Here is an 11,128-nt window from a genome sequence, read left to right as displayed (position 1 = left end):
AAAAAAACTGAGTGTGATGACAAGACTCAACAAGCCAATCAATAATGTCACAGGAATAGAAGCTATTTGCAGAGGTACCTTCTGCTCTGTGCTTGGCGTACGAATGCGCTTCCTGTCAATCTTAAAATCATCATCTTGTTCTCCATTGGAGAGAGAGGCCTGAAGTTTCTCAGAGAGACGGGAAGACAAAGTGGACTTCTTAGACTGGTCACTATTGACTGCTGAAACAAGAAACCATACTCTATGAAAACAGACACCATTTAAGTAATTTATCATGGTGTTTCATGTTTGTTTTTTTTTGGTCAAAAGGTTTCGGAAAATGCTTACCTTCTTTTGAGAGAGGGGTTGGAGCTTGAGCAGAAGTACCTTCACAAGGAAGATCAACAAGAGGTGGTTTAGATGCTGTGCTGCTGGAAGTGGGGTGTGCATTTCGGTTATGGCACACACACTGACATGGAGTAGCCACTGCTGGTTTCTTACAGTCAGCTGAACTAGAACATGCATCCTGTTCTTTACCTTAACACATGACAAAATAAGAGCCATTATAATGCATTGTTTTATAGCGTGAAGAGAGTTTATCATCAAAGAAGTCATAGCCAGATTAGCATGTCTCTGTGAAGCATAACAGAATAGTTAATTTGGGGTCTTGGATATTTGTTGTGATCAATTTGAGATGGAAATTGTGGTCAATTTTGCAAGAAATGAATACCTTCTTCAGCAAGGATGCATTAAATTGATTGAGTTTTTAACATTGATACACAATGAGATACACAATGAATATCGATACACAATGAATACAATATATTATGCTCTTTTGAACTTCCTTATCATTAGAGCCCGACCGATATGGGTTTTTGGGGGCCGATACTGATATTAGGGAGTAAAAAAGGTCGATATCGATATATCGGCCGATATTCTTTGTGTATATTATAGTACAGTACCAGTCAAAAGTTTGGACACTTTCCCATTCCAGGGTCCAAACATTTGACTGGTACTATATATAGAATACAGTATATACATAAACAGAATATATATACATAAACACATTTTTTGCAATGATCACACAGAATGGTGATCAAACACTTATAATGACGTGACAAAGATACATAATGGAGGCAGGACATTTAACAATTTAACAGTAAACTTTATTATCCAAAATGAGTCTGACATCAGTGCACTGAACAGTAAAGTTGAAGTTTATTCAACTTTAATTCAATTAAATTCCATTCAACTTTATTCCTTTGAAGTTTATTTCACATTGCGCCGTTACGGAGATATGGCCGTTCAAAGTTTCAATGGTTTTCCATAGACTTAAGCTTTAAAGCGTTTCATCCAGGTCGCCAGTAGCAAACAATGGAGCGCACTCTGCTCTACAAACTAAGTAATTACACCATTTCAAGCATTTTATCTGCATTATATGTTCTGTAAAAAAAATTTCATATCGGCGGCATATTCGCCGATACCGATATATCGGCGACAGGCTCATATCGGCCGACAATATCAGCAAAACGATATATCGGTCGGGCTCTACTTATCATCAAAGAATCCTGAAAAATTCCTGATTTCTGAAGGATCATGTGATACTGAAGACTGGAGTAATGGCTGCTGAACATTCAGCTTTGCCATCACAGAAGTAAATTACATTTTAAAATATATTCAAATAGAAAACAGTCATTTTAAATTTCAATATTATTTTACAATGTCACTGTTTTTGCAGTATTTTTGGTCAAATAAACACACTCAGTGAGCATAAAAAAAAAAAAAAAACTTACTGACCCCAAAGTTGAACAGAAGTGTATGTCTGGTTTTTATGCATTATTTATCATAAACAGACCTTGTTTTGTCTATGGGAAGTTTCGTAAAGATCTGAAGATCATCAAAGAATAATTTGACCTACAATAAGATGCCATACAGCACCTTTGTCTCCTCTCTATACCTTAGTAAGTGTAGATGCCAGAACTATGGACCTTTTTCCCATTTCCAGGTTTTTTAGCTGTAGAAGTCATCATAGGTGGGTAAACTTTTATAGCAATAAATGGGAGACTACCACAAATATATATTTTGCATTCCTATTTGCTCCACGATAGTGTTTTAATGACTTTCAAAAAAGAAAAGTTGTCGAAAAGATTTCTAGACATACCAAACTGTGCTTGCTGCCATGCGAGCGCTGAACAAAGCAAAGCAAGACTCTTCCCACTGCCAGTAGGGCTCTCCAACAGACAGTGCTGCCTATTGTTAAGTCCACGAATGATCTAAGAGAGATCAAAACATGAATGACAGCTATCATTTAAAACTAAAGAAGCTATTTTAAAAACGTTGTATGAAGATGTTAGGATGATACTGATCATAAATGATTACTAATATGTTTACTGACTGTAAAACACAAGAACAAATCTGTCAGTACAACAGATCTTACTGAGTTCATCATGGCCAGCTGAGAAGGATAAGCTTTGCAGGGGAAGTTTATTTTCACCCCTCCGATGGTGTACTCCACTGGAGCCGCAGCCATTCTGTGTCCAATGGAGGATTTCACTGTCTGAGGATACAATCAGTGGAGCTGTATAAGATTGGAAAACTGGCTTCATTTTGACAGCTCTGCCCTACCTAAGTGAATTGTGGGTAAACACTACATTTACACCAAGTTTGGCTGACCATCTAAACTGACTGATTATTTCATAATGTGGCAAAACAGATGAACTGTTACAGAACTGAAAAATAAGTTTTTACTAATCAATTTTTGAGGATTTGAATCTGCTCTAAATTCATCTATCTACATGGATAATATTTAAACTAACACTTAACATGACTGTAAGAGGACTACTAAACACAATTCAACCGGCTACAGGGGGGATAAAGAAGTGTTTTAACGTTATCATAAGCATATACGACAAAACTGACTACGTAGCAAGATATTTTCTGCTATTACTGCATTTAAACAACACTCGTAGATAACTTCATTTACCTCAGGTGTAATGTGATTAAGAGGAATATCAGATGGGTTACTTCGCAAAGAAAAGATGCATTTGACGGTTAAAAGTAGCTGTGTAAACAAAATAAGGCACTAAAATGCAACTCCCGCGCAGCAGAACCAAACAAGACGTCCGTACGTCAACGTGACGTCCGCAGTCAAAATAAAAGACACGTTACGTCACTTTATTTTTTTCCTCAGAAATATGAATATTATCACATATTCCAGTGATTTTTCTTCCCGAAATGTTTGGAGTTTTGAATTGGTTTGAAATTTAGAGAACAGTTATTATATATACATTTTGTAGCAATAAATATAAATATGAATATATAAAAGAATAGGCCTATTAATTTAAAAAATCCAAGTAAGTTAGTATCTGTCCTGAGGATTTATGATACAAATTATTATTAATTTATCATTAATAAGCAAAGATGTTTGGATAAAGAACATTTCTTAAATGGTAAACTACGTTCAGCTTTGCAACTTGATGCTAGTGATAAGATAGCATTATTATTAAACTATAAATATAACTAGAGAAGTCCCATATAAATCAAATAAAATGGTCTAGCGCCAACTCTTTTTTCTTTTTTCAAAATAAAAGTAACTCTCAATGAAGTCCAATTATAAAGGAAATAACATTTACAAGTTACAAGTTAAGATCCGCGTGTTTAATCTGAAAGATCTATCAGATTCACTTAATTTTCTACATGTCTGACTGGATACGGGTGCAAGTAAATAATTCAGTGCACTTAAAACGAACTGAATTTAGCGTGAAGACGAACTGAATTGAGCGCGAAGACTGTTTCTGGACTAATAATTTACGGAAATATTTCGTGAATCCAGCAAGTGGCCCAGAGATACACACAAACAGGTGAGAGATGATTCTTTGAGAAAGTTTATATAGGCACCACGGAGTTTGAGATAGCACAAACATATCTCGTTCTTGTTAAAACACTGATTTATTTAGAACCGAAAAAAAGCTGAATTTGTCACGAATAAATAAAGTATTCTCCTCCATCCATTTTGTCACAATATGTGTGTTTTTCCTTGGATCAGCATTGTCAGATCTAAAAATTATGTATAAATTTTAAATATTGTCAGATGCAGCTTAATTTCAATAAAGGAACAAAAAGATATATGATTTCCAGCACTACGTTTGGTCCAGCCATTTTTGGTTTTCTGGTGTTGCTTGCTGCTAATATTTATTATTTAAAATGAAAAGAAAAGAATGAAGAGTTGACATATGGTGGTGACAGAAAAAATAAGTACCATTGCTTACTATTTCTAAATAAATAAACAAACAAACAACAAAAAAATAACACTCATGGGCCATTGTTGAACTCAGAGCAGGGGTCTGTTCCATAAAAGTAGTTTATCAAATAAGCCATATTTCAGTTAGTCTGATTTATTTTGAACCAAATCAACTAACAATAAGTCAAACTAACTGAAATAAACCTGTCTTATTTGGTAAACTTGTTTTATGAAACAGGACCCAGGTGAAATATGGAAAGCGAAACTTCAGGATGAAGACTAGTTTTGATTTCGCCTGATTTATAAGATTTTTTGACAGAGTTGATGCCATTTTCTTCAGGTGGAATTAGGAAAAACAAAGTATTTAACAGGAGTCTGGATGGCACCAAGTTAATAAGGATGAGGCAGGATTATACTGAAGCGTCATGCACAATCTGTGATCATGGTGATCCCAAGATGCTTGGTGATGTAATTGCACCTTGAAAATGTGCCCGTAATCCCAGGATTAGCATTATTAACATGATCAGAGTGCCGTAAACCTCATTTCCATATCACTCAGCATTTCAGATGTGATATTTCTGCAGGTTCGGTGTTCAGAAACGCTCAGAGAAGTGAGAGGTTTAATTCTCAAGCCTTATTTTGTGCATGTTTGACAGCTGCATATGGCTCCAGTGCTCCAAATTAAGCCAAAACAGTAGCACATCCCTGTGCAAATCTCAGCAGCTAAAACAATGAAATTTACATGTTGTGTCCAATTCCCAACACCTAAAGACATAGCACCTGCCATAACCCTCACTTCGAGCTAGAGGTATAATAAGTTCCTACTCCAGATATAATACCATAATTGATATAACAAATATAACACTCAGAGTCATTTTGTATATGCGTGTGTGTAACTGAGAGAAGAGACTGATGGGAATCTAGTGATTTTATCTCCACCCCAGCTGGACCGATGGGACCTCATGACCTACATTCATGGCCAGCTTTCAAGCCAACAACATCACGTTGTGATTCTTAATTTATATTCAGATGCAAACTGGAACTTTGCATTAGTGTCCTGTGGAATAAATGATTGAAATAATAGTTGCAAGATGATCACAGTTGATTTGAAATGTTATTTGGATATAGAAGTTCAGTCAGCTAAAGCTAAATCAAAATATGAAGGCACTGTTTTTACACTGAATTCAAAATATACAAATTATTAGTTCAAGAATTCCCTGGGAAATGAACCAATGACCTTGACGTTGCTAATGTCATGCTCATGCTTTTTTTTTTTTATTATTATTTGTCTTTGAAACCATTTAATGATTACAGCTAAGTTGCAATCACAATTGTTCCCAGCAAGGTTCATAAAGCAGCTCATAAAAGTAATTTTTTTATAAAAGCATCTGCTAAATGCATAAATGTAATAATTTAATTGCATTAGTAAAAACTGGCATGATAGATACATCGTCTAGATCATAATCAGAGATTAGAGTGATTTATTTATGTTTTTTTTTATTTTTTTTATTTTTTTTTTATGACTGATTCGATACGGGTTGTTTGTATGTGTCCGACAACTGATATTCAGAAATAATGAATTGTTGTTTTGTTTCTGATACAATGATAACTAAATTAATAATATATGAAAACATGCATTGCACACATTTTAATAATATAATAATTTACGTGTCAAGTATTTCTCTAATATCTCATTTAAGCATGAGTGGATGTTAAGTTAAATAATTTATGCAAACAACATATAGAAATATTAAATTAATTGGATGTTGAACCACTGTTTCCTGTTGAACACACAGTGGTGTAATGGTGTTGTTATTCTGTAGTGCTTTTCTGTAGAGACCAGGCAAATGGTGCAGTTTATCGTTTGACCGATTAAGTAGAAATGTGAATATCAGTAAAATATTGGTCAAACAGATTATCAATCTATCGCTGCTTGGCTGCTATGTCAGTTTTTGGCTATACTTCTTGTCAGCTTGGTTGAGCTCACAGCACAGTACCTAGAGTGTACAGCAATGCTCAAGTATGGATGAAGAAATGTAGTGTATGGAGCTGAATTATATGTTATTTTCTAGAAAAACCCATACAATTCACTGTTGTAGTAAAGCATTTTCTTTCATCCAGGACCCTGGTTGAGGGCACCTTGAAATTATGTTTCAAAAAATACATACAAAAAAAATGAAACAAAAATCAGTCTCTCCCACTTACACTACCAGTCAAAAGTTTTTGAACTGAAAGATTTTTTTTAATGTTTTTTAAAGAATTCTCTTCTGCTCACCAAGCCTGCATTTATTTGATCCAAAAATACAGCAAAATTAGTAATATTGATAAATATTTTTACTATTTAAAATAGATAAATAGAAAGATCCAAAGATCAGCATTTATCTGAAATAAAAAAAATTTCAGTCAGTCATATATTAGTCAGTATATATATTCTTTTTTAATGTATTTTGAAATTATATATGATAATATATATATGAAATTATAGAAATTAATATCATTTTAATATGTTGATTTGGTGATCAAGAAACGTTTATTCTTATCAATGTCAAAAACAGTTGTACTGCTTAATGTATTTGTAGAAACTGATAACTTTTTTTTATTAATAGAAAGTTCAAAAGAACAGCATTTATTTAATCAATTTATTATGCGTCCTTGCTGAATAAAAGTACTAATTTCTTGTGTATGTTTTCAGCATACCTGTATACCTGCAGATACTGGTATATGTGCTGCAAGGTGCATGTCTTGTCCATTTCTTGTGAAACCAAAACAGCTGTGCTGCTCTCTGACCACAGGATGGCAGTATGATGCCAGGACTAGTCTTAGAGCTTCTTTCTTTGTTCTCTTGCCAACACATGTTGTGCTGTTTTTCTATAATTACTAAGAACAGAAAAAATGTATCCTCGGGTTAAAATAAATAGCCTTTCACAGTTAATTTAATTGACTTTTTGCACATAATCGAGGTAATTCTGCCTCTGCCTCCGTCACAAACAAGAATAACAGTGCTTGTGCAAACGTTTACCAATGTCTACACTGTCACTGAGTTTGTCAGACAAACTGCAGTTTTGTGGCCTAACCGTGGCACTTATTTTATCACTATGATATCGTTTTGCAAGTAAATGTATTTCTTAGAGAAATAGGAAGTAGGTTGTCAGGACACATGCACAGTTGCACACATATTTTTCTGTGACCCAGTCAGGCTGTTAAGAATGGCGTATTCGAGCCGTACAGCAAGACTTTCCCTGCTCGCTCGCTCACTCTCTCTGAATATCCACATTGAGTGTCACTACTGCGGCATGGTGTAAATTGAGGTCACAGTCACGCTTTGTTTTGTATGCTGCTCAGACTAACTTCTTAATCATCTGCCCCCCTCTCACACACACATTCACATCCGTCTGGTGGCAGTGTGTGTATCGGAGGCGCTGCTTTTGGTGACAGTGAGTGCTGTGTCCCTGCCGGCCCAGGGCAGGTACCCCATGCTGACGTGTTTAATTGTGTGCGTTCCCAGTCTGCTATGACAAGTACGCATTCACATTGTGCCAAGAGAACAAGGGCAGCCTTGCCAACGCCTGCCACTATGTTCTGTCATATGAGTAGGTGGTCAGAAAGAAGTGGCCACAACTGTCCAGACCAAAGGAATGGTTTGAGTCATAGTGTTATTTGTGGAAAATGTCCAATTAAATAAGCTTCAGTTAGATACGTAACGTTATATATCAGTCATTCTTTTTCCAGTCCTGAGCCCCTGTGTGAGGACTTGGATGAGGATTTTGTTGGTTCTTCTTCTTCTACGTCTACTACTTCTTCCTCCGCTTGCAGCCCGTAGAACTACTTACAAGAAAGTTATGAAATTTGGCACATAGATAATAGAGGACTGTCTTAATTTTGACCACAGCATTTGGAAATTGGACTCTCTATCTCAAACCCTTTAGTGCCACCAACAGCCCAAAGTTGCACTCATGGTTATGCTAATAACTTTTGAATCATAAGGGCTAGAAACAAAATTCTGATGGCCATGAATCTCATCTCTTCCTATTCCCTGGGTCATACAAAATATATTAAATGCAGAATGTATGTTATATTTCAGCAGTCGGTCATTTTAATTTATGTCTAAAACCTTATTCAAATTCGCCCTAAACTGTTTGTCCAATCATCACCAAATTTTACACAGACCACCATCAGACCATGCTGGGAAAAAAGTTATTAAAGCTTTTTGATATCTCAAACCGTTTTTGTGTAACTGATCCACAGATTTGAAGGCATGATGCCAAAATGGATCTGAGGCTGCATTTCTTTGGCATATTGATGCTAAACTTGTTTGCGTGTTGTTGTCACCACACAATGACACCACATCATTTAGTAACAGGAACAGTGCATCCTATTGGTCAAATGTAATAAGAAATCAAATCATATAACAATTTATGTTTTTTGCCATTTTGCCTAAAATCATGTACAGACCTACAGTTGCTCATTTTTAAGTTTGCTTGAAAAAGCCGATCGTGGAGACTTACTGAAATCCGATTTAAACTTCTTCTTCTTCTTCTTCTGAGACCAAATTTTAAAACAGCCAAACTAATTTCACTATTATAAAGACAAAGCCTTTCAAGGTAACAAAATATAAAAAAGTATGGCGGATATTTAGGACAAAGTGGGTGAAGATAAAAATCTTTCTCATTATTTTATCTTTGTTATTAAAAAATTAGAACAAAGATACGCATTACAAATACACATAATATACAAATAAAATAAACCGTTTTATTTTCAGGTATAGGCTACAATAGGTGTATTTAGCAGGAGCATTCAAAAAATTTAATGAACAAATATAAAAATAAAACACTATATACATTGATTCCTATTAAAGCAACTGTATTATAGTTTTTCAGTCAAGAGTAGTGAGTGATGTTTATCTTTGTGTTTGGTGTTTTATTAACATTAAAAGAATAATTCACCCCAAAATTAAAATAGGCTAGTGTTTTATTTTTATACCTTAATTTACTCACTCAAAAGTTGTTTTAAACCAGAATGAGTTTCCTTTTTCTGCTAAACATAAATGCTATTTTGAATAAGGTGGAAAACCAAACAGTTGCTGGTCCACAGTGATTTCCATAGTATTTTTTCCTACTATCAAAATCAATGTTGACCAGCAACTGTTTGGTTACCCAGATTCTTCAAAATATATTCTTTTGTGTTCAGCACAAGAAAGAAATTAATATAGGTTTGGGACAACATGTGAGTGAATATCTATTGACAGAAATTAAACTTTAGGGTGAACTATCCCTTTAATTACAGTCGGCAGCATGTAGCCTACTGTCCCTTTAAGACCTGCACGCATCTAATATACAGGCATGCAACCGTTTCTCTCAACTTTTATACAATAAGATTGATGGTGTATTTAAACTGTCTATTGCTATAGCAAAGCTTAACAACTCCCTACTGAAAAAAACTGCTAAAACCAGCCTAAGCTGATTGACTGCTTTGGCTGGTCTTCCAAGCTGGTTTTAAAGTGGTTTGGCCATTTTTTTAAATCAGGCCAGGCTGGTCTTAGCTGGTGTTTAGCTGTTTTTTTACTGAATCAACTGGTTTTAGCTGGAATAGCATTGAAACATGCTAACAACATGCTAGTAACTTGCTAATCATGCTAGAAACATGATAACAAAATGTTAGTAATATGCTAATAATGTTAACAACATGCTAGTAACATGTTAATCATGCTAGAAACATGCTAGCAACTTGCTAAACAAGCTAATCATGTTAGCAACATGTTAGTACCTTGATAATCATGCTAGAAACATGCTAGCAACTTGATAAACATGCTAGAAACATGCTAGTAACATGCTAATCATGCTAGAATAATGTTAGCAACATGTTAGTAACTTGTTAAATATGTTAACAACATGCTAGTAACTTGCTAATCATGCTAACAACATGCTAGTAACATGCTAATCATGCTAGTAACATGCTAATCATGCTAGAATAATGCTAGCAACATGTTAGTAACTTGTTAAATATGTTAACAACATGCTAGTAACTGGCTAATAATGCTAACAACATGCTAGTAACATGCTAATCATGCTAGAATCATGCTATTAACATGTTAATCATGCTAGAATAATGCTAGCATCATGCTAGTAACATGCTAATCATGCTAGAATCATGCTATTAACATGTTAATCATGCTAGAATAATGCTAGCATCATGCTAGTAACATGTTAACACCATGCTAGTAACATGCTAATCATGCTAGCAACATGTTAGTACCTTGCTAATTATGCTAACAACATGCTAATCATGCTAGAAACATGCTAGTAACTTGCTAATCATGCTAGCAAAATGCTAACCATGCTAGAAACATGCTAGTAACATGTTAATCATGCTAGAAAAATGCTAATCATGCTAGAAACAGTCTAGCAAACCACCCCAGGTACCCTAGCAATATAGTTGTAGTTTGATGTTCCCTGCCATGCTTGCTTAGCTCCTCATTTTGTCTCTGTTGTGCTTGGCCCCTAAATTGCAATATATTTTTGTTTTAATTTTAGTATATAATGTATAATTAAAAATTAATTTGATTCATTTCAAACAAATATTAACTAGCTGCCTGCAACACCTGATTTGGGTAAAATGTCAGTAAAGACCAAAACAATCTATTTTGAATTATTTATCAAAAGATGCTGACAAAAATGTATCATGTGTTCCACAGCAATATTAAGCATCACAGCTGTTTTCAACATATATAATAAGAAATGTTTTGTGACCACCAAATCAGCATATTAGAATGACCAAAGGAATGGCTTGATTCATACTGTTATTTGTGGAAAATGTCCAATTAAATATGATTCAGCTTGATATGTAACATCATATATACATATCGTTTTATATATATACAGTATATATACAGTGGGTACGGAAAGTATTCAG

The 11,128-nt window shown here is 34.7% G+C and overlaps 1 protein-coding gene across 4 annotated transcripts in view; it reads right to left on the bottom strand.

Annotated features, from left to right (window-relative positions):
- The window catches only part of brip1 (BRCA1 interacting helicase 1), a 38,180-nt gene extending 35,069 nt beyond the window's left edge, over positions 1 to 3,111 (bottom strand). For 2 of the 4 annotated variants that reach the window (XM_016455652.1, XM_016455655.1), the window contains exons 1-5: positions 2,963 to 3,111; positions 2,417 to 2,536; positions 2,141 to 2,252; positions 328 to 516; positions 79 to 221 (exon numbers count right to left, since the gene is read on the bottom strand). In XM_016455652.1, coding sequence (XP_016311138.1) covers positions 79 to 221; positions 328 to 516; positions 2,141 to 2,252; positions 2,417 to 2,509 — 537 coding nt within the window. In that variant the 5' untranslated portion in view covers positions 2,510 to 2,536; positions 2,963 to 3,111. The remainder of the gene's footprint in view (positions 1 to 78; positions 222 to 327; positions 517 to 2,140; positions 2,253 to 2,416; positions 2,537 to 2,962) is intronic. The other 2 variants (XM_016455653.1, XM_016455656.1) reach the window with 1 other exon arrangement.
- Between the last annotated feature and the right edge of the window lie 8,017 nt (positions 3,112 to 11,128).

This window comes from Sinocyclocheilus anshuiensis, unplaced genomic scaffold (genome assembly GCF_001515605.1).
Source record: "Sinocyclocheilus anshuiensis isolate Anshui unplaced genomic scaffold, SAMN03320099.WGS_v1.1 scaffold319, whole genome shotgun sequence".
Taxonomy (NCBI): Eukaryota; Metazoa; Chordata; class Actinopteri; order Cypriniformes; family Cyprinidae; genus Sinocyclocheilus; species Sinocyclocheilus anshuiensis.
This window is presented reverse-complemented; position numbering and strand designations above follow the sequence as displayed.